The sequence below is a fragment of the Trachemys scripta genome, chromosome 11, assembly GCF_013100865.1.
Source record: "Trachemys scripta elegans isolate TJP31775 chromosome 11, CAS_Tse_1.0, whole genome shotgun sequence".
NCBI lineage: Eukaryota > Metazoa > Chordata > Testudines > Emydidae > Trachemys > Trachemys scripta.
Window position 1 is genome coordinate 25,482,610 of NC_048308.1, and position 19,015 is coordinate 25,501,624.

The 19,015-nt window shown below is 41.4% G+C and overlaps 1 protein-coding gene across 4 annotated transcripts in view; it reads right to left on the reverse strand.

Moving 5' to 3' along the window:
- Positions 1–12,738: 12,738 nt before the first annotated feature.
- Positions 12,739–19,015, reverse strand: part of RBM43 (RNA binding motif protein 43) — a 15,945-nt gene continuing 9,668 nt past the window's right edge. Inside the window, exons 2-5 of one of the 4 annotated variants that reach the window (XM_034786225.1) lie at positions 17,114–17,182; positions 16,819–17,017; positions 16,234–16,328; positions 12,740–16,151 (exon numbers count right to left, since the gene is read on the reverse strand). In XM_034786225.1, the coding sequence (XP_034642116.1) occupies positions 15,396–16,151; positions 16,234–16,328; positions 16,819–16,939 (972 nt within the window). In that variant the 5' untranslated portion in view covers positions 16,940–17,017; positions 17,114–17,182 and the 3' untranslated portion in view covers positions 12,740–15,395. Of the gene's footprint in view, positions 16,152–16,233; positions 16,329–16,818; positions 17,018–17,113; positions 18,067–19,015 lie in introns of those variants that run through there. The other 3 variants (XM_034786224.1, XM_034786222.1, XM_034786223.1) reach the window with 3 other exon arrangements.

A 19,015-nucleotide genomic window follows, 5' to 3' on the forward strand; every position in this document is an offset into this window, starting at 1 on the left:
ACCCTGGCGGGCCTGGTCAGTTTGTTTACCTGTCACATCTGCAGGTTCGGCTGATCGCGGCTCCCACTGCTGCGGCTCGAGGCCAATGGGGGCTGCGGGAAGCGACGCGGGATGAGGGATGTGCTGGCCACGGCTTCCCGCCACCCCCATTGGCCTGGAGCAGCGAACCGCGGCCAATGGGAGCTGTGATCAGCCAAACCTGCCAGTAAATAAACCAGCCGGCCTGCCAGGGTGCTTACCCTGGAGAGCTGCGTGCCAAAGGTTGCCGATCCCTGACCTAGACATTAAAAAAAGGCCAATGCAGACCATTGGTTGGTAGTCTGTGGAGAGTTGACTGGTCATATAGCTCTCCTCATTGCTTCAGTCTGACAGGGATATGAAACCAAGAAAAAAAATTGATTTGACTTTATTTCATAAAGTACAAAACAGTGAGTGCTCTATCATCTTCTAAAAGTTTTGCAATGACAGGTGGGAGGGAAGTAGGTTTCACACTAACAGATTGGAGCAGAGGTGATCCACAAACCAATCACTCTCCTGGATGTGGTCCACACCACAGAAAAGTGTGAGAACCCCTCTGTGCTGGGGTATACAAACCCCACCACAGACAGGAAGGAGTTAAAGAACAGTTTTGGCTCCCCACTGCACCTGTAAGGCACACCAGGTTTGGAAGAGGAGCCTTAGAAGGGAGAGCCCCAGTTCAGAAGAGCATGTGTGGTGGGTTGACCTCTCCCCATTATGTCTTAGAAAGCGACACTATGGAGAGCAAAATTGCCTGGGTTCTAGAGAATGCTGTGTGATAGTCCTTGGGACACTACGCTGGGCTATGGCTCGTGAGGTATCTCCTGAAAGAAAGAAAGCTAGGGATGTATATGGATTATATTTTGTGTTATGCCTTTCCTTTGTTGCCTATCCTCTGAGGCCTGAAGAGGGTTGGGAAAGAAGTTCTAGAGATAGGCTATGATAGTCAGAAGTCTAGGGAAGAAGCAGGAGATCTGAAAATAGCAAACCTTAATCACCTGCTACATGAGGGCCCTAGGCTTGGAACCTAGAGAGGAGGAACTAGGTTCCCCTAAAAACATCCAGGAAAGGTCTGCTTAAGGCCCCAAACAAAGGTTTTAAGGAGTAGTGGTCCTAGAGTTGACCTGGCACAAGGCTGCCAGACTGTTTTTGGACTGGACTCTGACTTACCCTGAAAAGGGTGAAACTAAACATGACCTGGCTGGGGGGCTGAGTCACAAAACAAAGGGGACCACCAGCAGACCTGAATGGTCAGTGTGTGGGGCTACAGAGAGGAAAAAACCTTACAATGCTGCACCCAGTCATGAGGGAATGCACTGGCTGATGACTCACTTTGTCACATCCTGACTTATGCTATGTCTACATTACCACCTTTGTTGGCAAAACTTATGTTGCTCAGGAGTGTGAATATTCCACACCCCCTGAGAGTGATATAAGTTATAGTGACATAAGCTCTAATTTGCACAGCGCAATGTCAGCAGGAGAGCTCCTCCTACCGACGTAGCTTATGTCACTCACAGGGGTGTTTCTTTTATGCCAATGAGAGAGCTCTTTCCTGTTGGCATAGAACATCTTCACTTGTGCTGCACTGGCACAGCTGAAGGTGTAGACATGGCCTTAGCAGAATTAATGGAAACAAGGACTAACTAGATGAATTTTTTTTTTTAAATGGAGATATCCCATCTCCTAGAACTGGAAGGGACCTTGAAGGTCATCAAGTCCAGCCCCCGCCTTCACTAGCAGGACTAAGTACCGATTTTTGCCCCCGATCCCCAAGTGGCCCCCTCAAGCATTGAACTCACAACCCTGGGTTTAGCAGGCCAATGCTCAAACCACTGAGCTATCCCACCCCCCTACCAGCATTAAATAAGGAGAAATTTAGGCTGAATATCAAGGAAAACTTCTTGATCTGACAATGATATCTATGTATTAGGCCGGAGATGGACTAGTCTCCCAAAGAAAATGATCACAGTTCCATGGCCTTTTTCATTTAAAATTAAACTGGACAAAACCAGTCAAAAATCTATTTACACAATAATCTAAAAATCTATTGAAACAATCCTGCAATGACAATGAGATTGACTAATGACCTAACAGATCTTTCCCATTTGTAACTTCTGTATTTCTTTGGCGATGTCTGTGCATAAGGACCAGGGGCTATTATTGGAATTCAGCAAAAGTGGAGGATCATTTTACATGTAAGAATAAATAAATAAATAAAACAGGGACTGTAACAGAAAAAGGAAGCAATAAATAAAGAGAAATTAAGTAGATTTTCAGACTCTTCTAGACCCACATGCAAAAAGTCTTAGCCAATACCATGTAACTCCTATTAGCATGTATATGCTATACCAGATGGGTGAATCTATTATCCATGTTCACAAGTCTTAAGATCTATGCAAATTTCACTGGATATACAGTACAACATTTATAAACAGATTTGGGGGCTCTCCACATTTTTTCTCACATGGTTCCCCATATAAAATATGACAGGATAGCAGACAATGCACTGTCTTTATAGCTGTTCAGGTACTAGATGCATATTTTAATCTGCATTAAAAGGTTAATTTCATGGTGTAAGATCCATCATTATTGGGTGTTTGTGCAGTATCATTGTAGGTGCCAAACACCTAGAATATACCAAACGTAGATCTGAAGTAAAACATATATTGTAAAAATGGGAAAGAAGATATAGCTCAAGTCTTAAACAGTTATTCTGAGTGAAGAAATTACACCTGCTGTTAGCAGCAGTAGAATTTACTGTTGGGAGGAGGAGGAGCATCAAAAAGGCAAATATGCTCTTGAGAATATAGAAGGAATTGTACATACATAAAGCCACACCCAGAAGCCCCTGTAGTTTTTGCATACAAGTGAGACCACACCCCTAAAGGGATGTCTCCTCTGTATGTAAATAATACTACTCTCCTTAAGGCCTGTCTATTCTGTATGTAAATAACACCACAACCCTACAGGCCTGTCAACACTATACATAAATGAGGCCATAAAATTGTGACTTCTCTCATTTGCTTTGGCAGTGTAGGTGCTTAAATCTCTCAAGTGTTATTCAGAAAGTTCTGGGAAACAGGGAGTCTGACTGACAGAAATGTAAGTTCCATTAATTGATGGGGGAGGGGAAGGGACTGCTCAGCTACTTTGAAAAAGTGTTATATATTGGATGTAAGGGTCAGAAATTAAAACATTGGATGTGTTCACACAATTATCTCTGCTCTATCAAACAGGAGGATCTATGCCAAACCATAGCTGCAAAAATGTCTGGACTGTGTAGTATTTAATCTAGTGACGCCTCACATGATTTTCAGTAGTCATGCATTTGTAGTCACAACACCACAGACTGTTGTTATCTTCACAATAGTATCAGGAAGGCTGAAGTATATAGGGCACATCAAAATCAATCATGTGCCCTAGGCGAAACTTCCACCTTGCATCCCCCCCCCCCCCCGCCCGTGGCAGCTCTCCGCCCCCCCCGCCCGAAGGCGCCCCCCCCGTGGCAGCTCCCCGCCCCCCCGCAGCAGCTCCCCCCCTCCACCCTGAGGGCGCCCCCCGCAGCAGCTCCCCTGGCCCGGGGAGCCATGCGGCAGCTCCCCACCCCAGCTCACCTCTGCTCCGCCTCCTCCCCAAGCACGCCGTTGCCACTCCACTTCTCCCGCCTCCCAGGTTTGGCGCCGCAAGCCTGGGAGAGAGAGAAGCAGAGCGGGGCGGTGTGTTCAGGGGAGGAGGTGGAGCAGAGGTGAGCTGGGGCGGGGAGTTTCCCTGCGTGCTGCCCCCCCCCCTTTACTTGCTGCAGGCGGCCCTCCCCACGTCCTCCTGCCCCAGCTCCCTCCGTCTAAATACTGACAACGACCGGGGCGGCCAAAGATCCGGCCGCCGCCGAAGGACCCAAAATGCCGCCCCCCAAATGCTAGTGCCCTAGGCGACCGCCTAGGTCGCCTAATGGGTTGCACCGGTCCTGAAATCCATGCTTCAATAAAAGTGCTGGAAGACAAGCATTTATTTTTTTTTCCTTAATAAAGAAACCAATAATGAAAAGTACAAAAAGGTAAATTACTTACAGCTTGCATGTGTTTCCAAATACTGCATGCTTCATGGGGTCTTAAATAGAATGATGCAGTTTTACAACTTGTCAAAGCTGGAAGACCAGACAATACAAACCAGACAATGCAACAAAAACAGAACACGTTAGGGTGGGGATTAAAGTAGTAAAATAGAAGAAGTTGTACATATATGATTAGGGAGAGGAGGGGACCGGGAGGGTGGGGAAAAACACTGGGTTAGGTGGAATGGCAGTCTGGCATTCTTTCAGACAGCTCCATGTTTTTTATCCAAATGCATCTCATCTTTTTTTCTTTTAAACTGTATTTTGAACTAAAGGCAGAGCTGCAGCTGATGTCAGTGGAGTCATGCCAGTTTACTTCACCAGAACTATACCAACTTACACCAGCTGTGGATGTGGCTCTGGCATGTTATACTGCCAGTAGAAACTAAGAATAGTTAAGTTCCTAGACATGCTGCCTGATTATTAAAACTGGGTCTTGATTCCGAAAGTCCCTGTGAAGTGCTCAGCATAGTGAACAAGGCTGATGTGCTCCAGAGTAAGTTTGAGTGGAGGATAGTTAGAGGAAGACCAGGATGTGAGTTAGCACAAATAGGTTTAATGCTCAGAATAGTCCTGAGCACTGGAGCAGCAGGAAATCTACTGCTCGCTCCCTGACTAACAGGTGTGCAGGTCAAAAATGGGCAGAGATGGCCGTGTCTGAGGATATGGGTTGAGCATAAGCCTCATAATGCTTAGCATTTCCTTCTTAGGCCTTACTCCTGCGCCTAAGCAGAAGACAGTTGGTGATCATGCAGCAGCACTCACCTTAGTGCAGGATTGGGTTCCCTTGCACCCCCCTGCCTTGCCCATCACTTTTTGCCTTGTGCCTACACATGCAATGTTCTGTACCTGCATTGAGCACTGCATAACACTGGATTAATAACAATAAGCCATGGAATATCACCCAGGAGTTCCAGCTACCCTCTTTACAATCCATATTTTAAGTGTTATACCAGTAAGTGTGTTTATTCCTCTTCTTTTTTCCAATGATTTACAGGCATCTAGTTGTGAAGCATTTATTTTTTGGCACATTGGCTTGGAGTGGACAGGGCAGTATATGCCGAGCCCATGACCTGGCAGAAATTCTGAAAGGGCTTTCCTTGGGGCTCAGTACTAGATGTGAAAGCCTCTGGATTTATTCTGTTTTCAGATGGGCATCTCACACAGTTTAGATGTCTTAAGATTGTGAAAGGTTTTTCTTGTGGTGTAAGTCACTGAATGAGAACATCACAGCAGAATAAACATTCACTGGACTAATTCCCAATTTAAGAAGAACTGAATAAGATTTTAGAGGAAATCTATGTTGGACTTTTGTTCAAAACAAGTGAAATCTGAATAAAAAATTTATCCAACCCTGTTTATATCAGCTATGTAGCAGGGCATGTCTTCATTGCTTACACATATTTATTTCTTCTTCGCCAGTATGCAGAATTCAGTTTGTCATTGCTGACACAGGGCTGATTTTCCAAGTATATGGGGGATCCAGATAAAGAGATGTGTAAGGCTTGTGTGTAATATTTATGTTAAGCTAAAAGCTAGAAGTTCAGCTGTCTGGTATCTGGCTCCCTCTTGTGCTTCCTATTTTTATGACACATACTCAGTGTTCCCAGAGCATTCCAGTCTTCCTCTCACTTGCTGTGTTGCCTCCCCAAATGGTCATATTCCTTCATAATGAGAAGCAGTAAAAACAAAATAGGACAAATTCAACCCTGTGGTAACCTGCAATAGGGGCTGCACATGAAAACTGATTAGTTCTATCATCATCAAATTACTGTGACATAGTAATATTGCTAACTATTAGCTAGAACAGAAAACATAGAGCACCTCCAGACTATAACATTTGAGCACGCTTGCAAACTGAAATTGTGAAATGCAGCTGCTCCTGGAACATAACTAGGGAAAAGGCTATGCACCATTGCAAATGGGCTCCCCCATCCTCTCCAGGAAAACTCTGACTGGTAATCCCTCTTGATGAATTAAGTAGCACATTGATCCACCAAGGTACCTTTAACACATGTGTTTATTTACCACTTTCTTAAACTCCAGGTACAATGCAACCATATAGCAGCAATTATGAAGAGCCCCCTTGCTGCTCCTTGGGTTAGCCTTTTAAACTGCCTGCCTTGCTTCTCCAGGTGGTGAGCTAATTACCTCATTAATTCATCAGGCTACCACTAGGTGTAAGTGCTCCCATCTACTTTAACCATAGAGCCCAATTTGAAACTGTTAACAGCACCCTGTCACAGTTACCTATATCTTCCAGCATCCATACGTTATCTCTGGCTTAATCAAAGATGAGTACTGGTAATTATTGTAAGCAACGGGCTTACACCTTGGAAAAACTAAAATTTATAGAATACATTTTGTTATTGCTCTAAATGTCAGTTCAGGGTTATGCAGTGTAGTTGTAGCCATGTCAGCCCCAGGATATTAGAGAACCAGAGATATTAGAGACCAACAAAAGTTGGCCCAATAAGAGATATTACATCACCCATCTTCTCTCTCTAAATTCAGGATTATAACATATCTAGTGATCACTTCCATCAGTCTGTGCTCTTTGCTCCAAATGTGCATGTACTCTGCTCTAAGGAACTTAAGGGGCAGAACTGACATTCAAAGCTTTCATGGTGAGCCTGTCAAGATAGTTTATCTCACTCCATGGCCTTCTTAAATCAGTTTCTCATGTTTCCTCCCTCAAATCCCTCCCCAATTCTCATTCCTCATCACTGGCAAAAAGAGCGTGTTTACACTCTGTTTAAAAACAAAACAAAAGACATGAACTACCATGATGCATATATGCCTATAATTCAATATTGATATAGTCCTATATCTGTGCCCATGTCAGAGAGACTGTGACTTTGAAGCACCAGAGCAACTTCAATGTATGCCCAAGAGATTGCACCTTACCAAAGATGCCCTATCCACCTCCATCAATACATGAATTTATACTATACAATAATTTTAACAGTTGTGAATTTGCTGGTTTCCAAAAACTGCTGGGGGGGAGGTGTCTCTTTTGCAGTGTAAATGAGTCAGCATCATGCTGGTGGCTGGATCCAGATGACAATAGAAAGCTCTAACATCCAAAAACAAAAAAAAGTAAAAAGTGAGTGGGGATTTTTGACCTTTGCCTCCCAGAAACTCTATATGGAACCTTCCCATTTCTGCGGTACTCGCCAATGTGGGGCGTACATTTGCCTTCGTAACTTTCCAAAGTCAAATGAAGAGAAGGTTGACCACATTGGCATTTTTGCAGTTCATTCCAAACTTCAGTTTGGAGATATTTTTACAGTCCACTCCATATTTAATTAGGATGCTGTTACTCTCCTTCGATGAACTGTTCCATAGACCCACTGTCCTCTCCGCCTTCAAATCGTTCCTCAAGACCCACCTCTGCCATAGAACCTACAATAAATTGCCTAATTAATAATAGTTGAGAGGCCGTGGTGCCTACTTGATGTGTATTTATATTTAAACAATAATGATATCTAAAAATTGTACATATTGATCCACCTTTCCCCATCCTTCATATATTGCTTTTGGTTTGGGAGGGAGAATTGGAACTAACAATGCATGTGCCTGTCATCACCCAATAACTATACTTCTATATGGATCTCTTGCATTTCTTGGCTTTTTAGATTATAAGATATATGGGGCAAAGACCAGGCCTTCCAGTGTTTTTATACATCCCCTACACAATGGGGCCCTATTGGGACTCCAGGTGCTAATGTAATGCAGATAATAGTAGCAAAAGTCATCAATCAGGAAATCTACAAAATAAGAAAAAATAGCTTACCTGAAGCGTCTCCCAGGGACCCAACAGCAATGGCTGCTGCCTTTTAGGGATGGTATTTCTGCCTAACTAGGATGCTTTCAGGAGATTTCCTGCTGCCTCTTTAGATGTGCTACCCTGTCTCTCCTGCCTCTCACCCCAGTCTGCTTGTTTTTCTCATCCACCTGTTATACCGAGTCTTTTAGACTGTAAGCTCTTTGGGGGCAGAGACTGTCTTTTATTCTATATTTGTATAGTGCTCAGCACAATGGGCCCACTCTGGTTGTGGCCATTAGGTGCTTTCAAATAAATGTTGATGATAATAATAGAACAGCAATCAACCCATGGCCATGCATGTACAAATAACAAAGTAACCAGTGGGGAAATCAACCCTTAGACCTTCAACATCAAAGCACAGTCCTCTACCACTTCAGCTAAGGGAGTAACTTTGTTAAGTAGCTGGCTGTTATAGTTGTTGGGGTCAGCCACTACAGGACAACGTGAACACATGGAAGGCTATCAACTGGGGTTTCCCAATTAGGCACATTCTGTACTATTATCCCTGGGTTTTTGCTGTCACAGCAAAACAGCAAGGAAAAGGAAAATATGTAATAATCAAAGATAGCCAAGACATCTAGGCTAATAGATGATAGAGGGTCTGGGATTTAACAGTAAATTTTATAACAAGGGAAGATAGTTAAGAGGAATCTATTCAGAGGAAAATCCAATCTGTCTGGATACAACCAGGCAAAACGATCTGTGAAACGCTATAGTTGAGCCAGGAAGTTAGTCATATGAAAGATGTATATTTAATATCTACCACCTTCTTCCCAACACTAGACAATCACCAGGAGGGTGAGGGGATGCAAACAGCTACCGAACCCCATTGTGTGCATTGATCTTTGCAAAAACCTATTTGGGGAAACTCACTGAGCTGAAAAGCAACAGAGGGTCCTGTGGCACCTTTAAGACTAACAGAAGTATTGGAGCATAAGCTTTCGTGGACGAATGCCCACTTCATCAGACACAAGATGAAGTGGGCATTTGCCCACAAAAGCTTATGCTCCAATACTTCTGTTAGTCTTAAAGGTGCCACAGGACCCTCTGTTGCTTTTTACAGATTCAGACTAACACGGCTACCCCTCTGATACTTGTCGTTGAGCTGAAAATGTCCTCCAGTCCCTGTGAGTTTAGATCGAGGGACTAAGTAAGGCCTTGTCTACAAAGGTAAATGTACTGCTATAGTGTATGTCTACCTGATTATACTTCCCAGCAGCTGTGTAGACATACTGCACTGCACAAGCTAGAACAGTAAAAATATCAGTGTGGTCCATCAGCATGTGTGGCGGCTCAGGCTAGCCACCCAGGTATTTACGCAGGGGATTGGGAGGCTAGCCCAAGCCACCACCTGTGCTGCCACTGCCATTTTTAAGTGCACTAGTTTGCACAGAACTAGCCCATGTATGTCTACCTATTGGGAATTTCACCTCCCAGCAGCTGTGTAGACTCATAGGTATACTATTATAACCCTCCACACTCCAAACTGTGGTATGGATACTCCTATGAGTGGCTTTTCTCTGGTTTAGCTTAATCCCTCCCTTCCCAAGCAACATAAGATAAACCAAAAGAGGTCTGCATGGGGGCATATATTGGTATGTCTATAGCAAATTAATTTCACACCTTTGGTTATGCTGAAAAAATTCCCATGTAAACAAGACCTTAAAAAGCAGAGCTGGGGAGGACAAAAGCAACCCTGCTCTTACATGAGTGGTACAAGAGAATGGCTAAGTGTGTACATTTATTTATGGAAGCTGACTAACAGCTGTACTGAAGCCAAGTGAGAACACAAACCCAGCCAGATACACTAACAGCTAACTTCAGCTGCCTCTCTCATGTTTTCCAAAGTGCACACCGTACATATTCAGCTGATGCTGCAGGTGTAGAATCACCAGTTATCAGGGACACAGCTGACTGTCAGCTTTTGCATATTTTGGGTGTGTTTTCATTTTGCTGTTTGGTGGTTTTATTCTCCTAAATTTCTCATGTGTCCAGATGAGAATATAAACCTAATTGTTATTGTTTCTTTCCAAAGAATGATTTCTTTCAGATATGCTATCAATATTTTTGCCTATATGAACCAAGCTTAAAAAAGCAATACACACAGATGGAGAGAGGTCCGAAGGACTAGCCGAAGTGTTGGGGGGTGAGGGAGATGCTAATTCTGCAATACCATAATCCCATCTAGGTTTTCAGGGGACAGGATAGCGGGTTTTGTTTCTGAATATTGTGCGGTTGTTAACCAAGAACAGAGAATGTAGCAATAAAACACCAGAATACTAGGCCAGCATTACTGACGTTGAAAGACAGTTAAACTTGCATTAAGAGAACCTTTTAACATGACTTTCTTCCCTCCACAGATCTCTTACTATTAATGATATTGTATAATTATGTAGCAATTTTCATTCAACAGGATCTGAAACAATTTTGTAAATACTGGGTCATAGTCTGTGATCCTGGTAGTGAGGTCAATGGGACCTTTAAGTCAGAATTGGACATTGTCTACATATAGCATGAGCTGTAATGCGTCCCCCCACTGGGATGGAGGGCAGCAGGTGACAAGTGCATATACAGTAAGGTGAGGGAAAATATTTGTTATTGAGGCAAACCTCTATCCTAATGAAAAAGTGCATTATATTCCAAACCTGTTGCTCAGACCGAGTAATTACCAACAGTGAGGGGTATAGGAATAACAACTAAAGCACTTTACTGGACATTCTCCAATATCTGAAATTATTAAATATATTCCTCTTGTCAAGTGGAGTTTAATAGTTTGAACAGCGCTTTGGTTATCACCATTTGCTGATCAAAAATAACTGTGGTAATGAGAGCTGGCAACAGATCTGAACTGATTTGTTTTGTGTTGCATTTATTAAAACATTCTGGATCAAGATAAAAGATTTGGGGGTTGTGGTGAATAATCAGCAGAACATGAGCTCCCAGTGTGATGCTGTGGGATAGCTAATGTGAATCTGTGATGTATAAACAGGGGAATCTCGAGTAGGAGTAGAGAGGTTATTTTACCTCTATATTTGGCACACGTGAGACCACAGCTGGAAACTGTGTCCAGTTCTGGTGCCCACAATTCAAGAGGATGTTGATAAATTGGAGAGGGTTCAGAGAAGAACCCCAAGAATGATTAAAGGATTAGAAAACATGCCTTCCAGTGATAGGCCCAAAAAGCTCAGTCTATTTAGTTTAACAAATAGAAGGTTAAGGGGGTGAAATGATTACAGTCTATAAGTGTCTACATGAGGAACAAATATTTAATAATAGGCTCTTCAGTCTTGCAGAGAGGGGTATAACACGACCCAACAGTTGGAAATTGAAGCTAGACAAATCTACCCTGGAAATAAGATGTAAACGTTTAATGGTGAGAGCAATTAACCATCGGAACAATTTACCAAGGGTCATGGTGGATTCTCCATCACTGACAATTTTTCTAAAAGATATGTTCTAGGAATTATTTTGGGGCAGTTCTATGGCTTGTGTTATGCAGATGATCACAATGGTCTCTTCTGGCCTTGGAATCTATGAAACCTTTTTTCTAAACATTTATTATTGTTTCACATGCATTGAAATGGGAGCTGGATGATGAATATGGATAACACCGGACTGAACTATTGTTTGGTTTCACAGTTGCCTCTCTTAAAAAAGCTGTCTCCTGCTGGAGTGCTATTTTGTAATCTCGTACAGCAAACAATACTGTAATATACTGAGTCACAACAGAGACAATGCTCTCCATTTTCTATTGCAAGCATGGGTCATTCTGTTTACATCTGTTTGCAGAATCAGGGCCTATAAGGTGTTTGAGTGTGAAGGCAGTCACTCTCTAAGCCACAAGCCAGCTCCATAGCCTTTCCACTGTCACTATTCCAGTTCCTGAGCTGAAACAGGAAATGCACGTCCTGCCCTTTACACATCTACTACATCTCAGTCAGTGCCATGTGGTCTGTATAGTCATTAACCTCAAGGCCCTGTCCCTTCATGAACACCTTATCCCCTTCCCTTGTGGCTGTTTTTACAGAGCTGCTATAAAGACTATGTGTAAAAATCTGTAACATACAATAAGAATTTATATTCATTGTTATTAATCAGAGACCAGGGCCCCATTGTGCTAGGCACTTGTACAAACACAGAACTAAAAGATGGTCCTTTTCTCAAAGAGCTTACAATCTAAATATAAGATAAGAGACAACAGATTGATACTGTTTGATGGGGGAATACAAGGAAACTATGAGATAATACTGGTTAGTTTGATAAGCAGTAGTCACAACACAGCAGCTGCTTAACCATTGTCAAGTTTTCTCTAGGAATCAGAGCAAAGGAGAGGTTCAAGAAGAGATTTAAAGGTGAATAATGAGGTAGCTATTACTATTATACAAGGTTTGCAGAATCCATCTACGTACCAAGCAGTCAACTTGTGGAACCAGTTGCTGTTGTGAGGCCAAAACTATAGCCAGGTTCAAAAAGAGTAAGATAAGTTCATGAAAGATAGGTCCATCATTGCCTATTACCCAAGATAGTCAGGGATGCAAGCCTGTGATCTGAGTGTCCCCATGCCTATGAGTGCCAGGAGCTGGGACCGGACAACAGGGGATAGATCACTCATTACATTGCAATGTTCTGTTCATTCCCTCAGAGGCATCTGGTATTGACCACTGTCAGAAAACAGGATACTGGGCTAGAGGGATCATTGGTCTGACCCAGTCTGGCCATTCTTATACCAACTCCTCAGCCATTCACCCCCTGTGCAATGGACCTTCCCTCTCCCAACCCCGACACACGCTCATTTCACGGGAGGCTTTCTCTGGTCCTTGCTACCTGGGTGAATTTCATTCCTAGTGTTCTAGTTCCTTTGTCTCAGCTGACTGCATCCCTTTTACTATCTGTTCAAAAGTTTCAACTACTATTTTCAAATGTAGAGAGAGAAAAAGAAAACCCTATTATATGTAATTGGAATAAATATATACCATGTAACAGAGACCATAAAGACAGCAGGATGGGCTATGCAACTGTTTATAAATCATAGTTCAAATGACATCTGATTTGTAAGTGTGCCAGAATCACTGATATTGTTTGGATTTGACCTACAATTATTTGAAGTAACAATTTTTATTAAATTCTTTATTATTTTCAAGGAATTTAAATTATTTTTATCAGGTAAGTTAAATACAATGAAAACAGAACAATACCTCTACACAAACAATGAACTGAAATAAGAAACAGCAATGCCATAAAGATAAAAACCTGAAATTTTAATATAGGTTTTCTATCTAAATTATGGTAGAGAAAAAATGAATGTATTAAAAATGATGTACAAAGAGAAAAACAACTACAGTCTGAACAGTGGAAATGAGCACAAATATGAATGGATTTTTTTCTTTTCAAAACATTCTAAAATTTCCATCCCTGCTGAGACTGTGTTATAGCAAAGTACTTAAGCTCATTCTTGACCTTGTCTTCTTCCTTCACTGTAAATTTCCATGCACCACAATGGCACTGGATTAAGAAAAAATAATAACCGGACCTTCCATTTTTATAATAAATGAGGCTGATAGTTTGTCATGGCAAGAAAATCCCAAAAGCACAACGTTGGGGGGGGGTTGTTTGTTTGTTTATTTGTTTCTTTTAAAGGGAAATGCCCACAGGATTTTAAATAATTTTATTCTCCATTAAAAGCGTTCAGTTACTGTCTTTAATAATTTGAGTATCTACCTATAGATTCACCCCAAAATAATATAAAAGAGATATAAAATATAACACACGGGGTAGTTTTGTCTCGTTTTGACAAAGCATTATGTACATGCCTACATTACATAGTATACAACCATTTAAAAACGTAACTCACTCTCCCCTGGTTCTCCACTACAGTGGATATTGAGAGAGCCAAATTTGCTAAAGATCATTAAATCACATTAAGTGACAAAGTCCACTAAAAGATGGGTTTAGTAATGGCTCTGACATAGTTTTAACCTCAGGCTCATACTTAGCCTCAGCTACCAAGGTGACAGGCATCGTGGAACAATGTAGATGGAAAGCACTTATACAGTTTTTTTACATTCCAAGCACTATACAAACATGATTATTATTGTTAATTATATGCATTGACAACTATCAGAATAAGATCTTCGTTTCCTAGGAATGTACAAATGCACAGAGAGAGGCAGTTACTGCTCCTAGGATCTTATGATCCAGAAAATATTTAACTAAACGTTAAAATATTAACTAATTTTCTATTAGATCATGGAGTTATTTCCTTGGCAATGTGGTGGAAACACCACTATTTGAAACATTTAAAACTGGACTGTAAAACACAGCCAGAAACAATCAGGCACTGGCAGGGGGGATAACGGATAATATGACATAAAGGTCTTTTCCTTCCCTAATTTCTGTAATTAATTATTAGAGTGATTGGTTGCTTTTCAGTACAATTTCGAGGTTGCTTACATTTGTGCAGGAAATTATTACTCCTCTCTTGCTCACAGGATTCATTGCTGAATGTGATGACTTGCTGTGGAAATGTGTGTCCATTTCACTGCATTGTCAATAATAACTATATAAGTAGAAGCAAAGCTGGAAGTCTTAATGCAGTGACCAAGGCTTTCACTCCAAAACTTAGGGCTTGGCTACACTCGGTACTTCACAGCGCTGCCACGACAACGCTGTGAAGCGCGAGTGTAGTCGCGCCACCAGCGCTGCGAGAGAGCTCTCGCAGCACTGTATGTACTCCACCTCTCCGAGGGGAGTAGCTTGCAGCATTTACTTTTTTTATTGGTTAAATGAAACTACTTTAAATTTGCTGCATATAGAAAGAAAAAAAGTTTATCAAAACATGTTTTACATGTAAAACTAAGTGATTTATTAAACAAAAACTTGCATAAAAAGAGTGTATGTTAATACAGCCACAAGAGGCACTCATTTGTGATGAGTACCATAAAACACTGATGGTCCATTCACTATGAAAACTAACTTCTACGCACTTTAATTTCACCAGGTGCCTGAACAGGTCATTTGCTACATGTTTGAAATTTAAGTTAGTATTTGGGACTTTTGTCTTGGTGTCCAGGCTTCCTGTACTCTGAGAAGTGCCTGTGCACATATTGTAGGACTGTATCAGCAGTGATGTAGAAGGGCCTGCATTTTCTTTTAATGATAGAGGAGCCACAATGTGTAAAATGAAGCTCCTAATACTATTAGGGTGCTGTGTGGAGTCAATGGCAAAACTCTAATGGGAGCAGGATTGGGCCCTAATTAATTGAAGTTTGCAAAGTGCTTTGAAATCCTCCACTGGAAGTTACAGAAGTGCAAAACATCCTCTATAAAAAGTCCCCAGCAATAGGGCTTCTACCAACTCCCTTGGGAGATTGTACTTTGGTGTAAGAGATGTCACTCTCAGGAAGTCCTAGCTCGCAGGCATCACCTAAATGACTCCTACCTCCTGAATCTTTTTTGGATGTGGCTTTTTACTGTTCTATTCACTTCTTGTGTAAACTCATATGTCTCAGAGGAACTTCCTATCACATCAATGTGAGTATCATAAGGAATAACCAGAACTTTGGGGAATCGGGATTTTATGCTCTCAAATGCTTGTTTATATTTCAGCCTTTCGGATCTGGTGTTGCCATCAAGAGAGAATCTTTCTTTACGTAATCTGCAATGAAGTTTTGCAGACAAATCTTCAATTCCCTCTTTGGCTCTTTCTAATTCTCTAGAATCAGAATCTGCTCTGGCATTTTCTAGATATATTGTGGTGATCTCACCATCTGTGACTCCACGACTTACAACATTGTATTTTGCCAGACTTTCCTTGTATAAAAAATGTTTCATGTAGCAATATATATCTGTGTCAAGGACAACCACTTGTTCTTCCCTGTTTACATTATGGACAAAAGTATTATTTGGCTCCACAAATAGTCCACGCTTCTCGGTCCTGGTGTTAGGTCTTTGATCCGGCTTTCTCTCTCCCCTTTTGCCCTTCCTGGAAAGGGAATTTGCTTTTAATAACAAATTGTCTTTTAGTGACTTGATTGCTGGGAATGACCCTTGAACAGAAATTTGCCCATTGGATTGCAAAGGACTGAAGCTCAAGGCTGGGATAGTCTTCTGAAGCTCCTGCACGAGATCTTCCAAAATGTATTTATCTTCAAAAATGGACAAATCAAGAACAGACGAGACACAGGTGAAGACCTATACGTGTAAAATAAAAGCAATTAATAAGTGCATCCCAGCCGTGACCACATGATTAGGATGCTATGATGGAAGCACTTACGTGTTCACTATAGAGAGAGATTTTCAGAGGATAATACCTGCCCAGCCTCTTGTCCTCTAGTCTGTGTTCATCTTTCTGGAGAACATTCTTTGTAACTGAGAAGAAAATTCAGACTCACTTTGTTTTGCAAGAGGATGATAATGTTTTATTTCCTGTCTGATGGCTGGAATACTTCATAGGTATTTTTCCCAGGACCCTCTGTTGCTTTTCTCTTGATGGTTTCCCTAGTGATTTCCCCACTGTTCAATATTCTTGCCTGATACTTTATGTATTACTCAAAATTGTTCAGAGGAGTGAGAGAGCAGCCTGTCTCCTTAGAACATTAATTGGCAGAGATTTATTCCCCAAGGCTTGATTATAAAAATCTCGTCTGCTATGCAGGTTATAGATTTATTCTTTTACTAGTCTTAAAAGACACACATACTCTGCATTAAGCCTATTCACATTTGTGTCCTTAATAAACAGGAGGAAATCTTAAAATTTGGGATTAATATGAGGGCATTTGTGTAGTGTTTTAAGTGTAATGTTCTAAATTACATACTCTTATTTCATGGGTACAAGTTATTTGTTAATAATAATAAATACCTTCTTGATCTTCAAAGATTATGTATGCAACTCCTTTTATTGCTGTTGGATAAACTACATCCTTCACGTCTCCACCCCTATTCTTCGCCTTTTGGAAATGAATCATCAATATGTCAGCCATGACATCATCTTTCACAATGCCATCTGGAATACCAGAGACCACAATTGTTTTCTCAGACTTGGCAGCTCGTCCTGTGGCCTGTGGACAGAGACATGACACACTGTAAATACAAGTTATATGTGCAATGACTTAGACCAATTAGCTGTTCCCTCCTCATAAGAGATTTTCCAGTACCTCTCTGATATCCACTCTGTCACACCATCCCTCCTGTTCCTAAGATCCATAATACACTTCTTTCCATCCCTGCAGCAGGAAGAATGCTGAATCAAGTTTTGATTCTCTCCATAGACCTCATAGAACATTTCACCAAAGAACTCCAGACTTAATTTTCATTTACATTAAAGGTTTGTCCACATTACAGAAGCACAGCTACGGTGCTGCAGCTGTGTGTGCACTGTAGCGCTGTAGTGTAGATGCTTCCTACATCAAAGGAAGGGAATTTTCCGACAGCGTACATAATCCACTTCTCAGAGAGATAGTAGGTAGGTCGATGGAAGAGTTCTTCTGTTGGCCTAGCTGCGTTTACAAGAGGGGAGGGTTAGGTCAGGTCAACCTAACTATGTTGCACAAGGCATGACATTTTTCTCAGCCCTAAGAGATGTAGCACGGTCAATCTAAGTTTTAGGTGTAGACCAGGCCTAAGGCCTTTTTACACCAGTGGTGTAAATTACATTCACATCCACTTCAAATGCCAAAGAGAGCAAGAGAAAAGACGACTTTTAAACTTAAATGGCTTCTAAAATGAGCAGTATTTGGTGTGATATTAATAAGACTACTTTTGTTCTATTTTCTGATTCTAACATTCCCAGTGTGAATAGAGTTGGAAAGCACTACTGTGACCAGAGTCCCAGGGGAGGCCACGCTGAGATTGTTCAGTCAGGGCAAAGTGCAAAGAATGGGGCAGACGATCCCCAAAACTAATGGATATTTCTAATACTTAGATTTACCAAACCAGCCAACAAAATAGCTTCTACAACACTTTACTGGTTACCCAGAAGCCAGAAATACAGTTCCTTTAAACAATCCAGCCTTGAGCTCCTACCCAGACAGCCAAGTCAAATATGATGAACAAATCTTGTTCATCATATAAAAAGTTCTACCAATCCCAGAGGATCAGACACATTACTCACCAGATCAATGAATATTTCAGATCTTACCCAAATACAGGCTTACAGCCAATTCTTATTAACTAAACAAAAATGTATTAGAAAAGAAAAGAGAGTATTGGTTAAAAGATCATTATACATACAGACTTGAACAAAATTCTTAGGTCAGTTTCATAGTACAGATGGTGAGCTTTAGAGATGCAAAGAGTTCTTTCAGAGCAAGTTCCATAGGTTACACTCGAATATCAGGGTGATCTAGACTGGAGCTGAAGATCTCAGTCTTGGGACTCAAACTTCCTGTGACAAAGGATCAGGGCCCTAGAGTTCTTTTTATAGTTCTCTGGCAGCCTCTTGACAGCAGGCATTCCTTGGGTGAAGCACTGTGGCTTTGAAGTAAAACCTTCTATTTCCTAAGCACCACTGATAATTAGCTACATGGATTAGCATCAGGCAACTGCCCCACCATTTACAGGTAGTTTACTACAAACTTCATAGAGAAATGAAGACAATGATACTACTACATTCACGGTTCATCTAAATGTTAACATCTCCTTTTGATCTCTGAATTAACAGAATACAGTGACAGACAGGAACCATTTGGTTACATTGTCAACCTCTAACAATATGGAGTCTGGTGGCACCTTAAAGACTAACAGATTTATTTGGGCATAAGCTTTCGTGGATAAAAACGTCACTTCTTCGGATGCATAGAGTGAAAGTTACAGATGCAGGCATTATATACTGACACATGGAGAGCAGGGAGTTACTTCGCAAGTGGAGAACCAGTGTAGACAGGGCCAATTCAATCAGGGTGGATGTAGTCCACTCCCAATAACAGCTGAGGAGGTGTCAATTCCAGGAGAGGAAAAGCTGCTTCTGTAATGAGCCAGCCACTCCCAGTCCCTATTCAAGCCCAGATTAATGGTGTTGAATTTGCAAATGAATTTTAGTTCTGCTGTTTCTCTTTGAA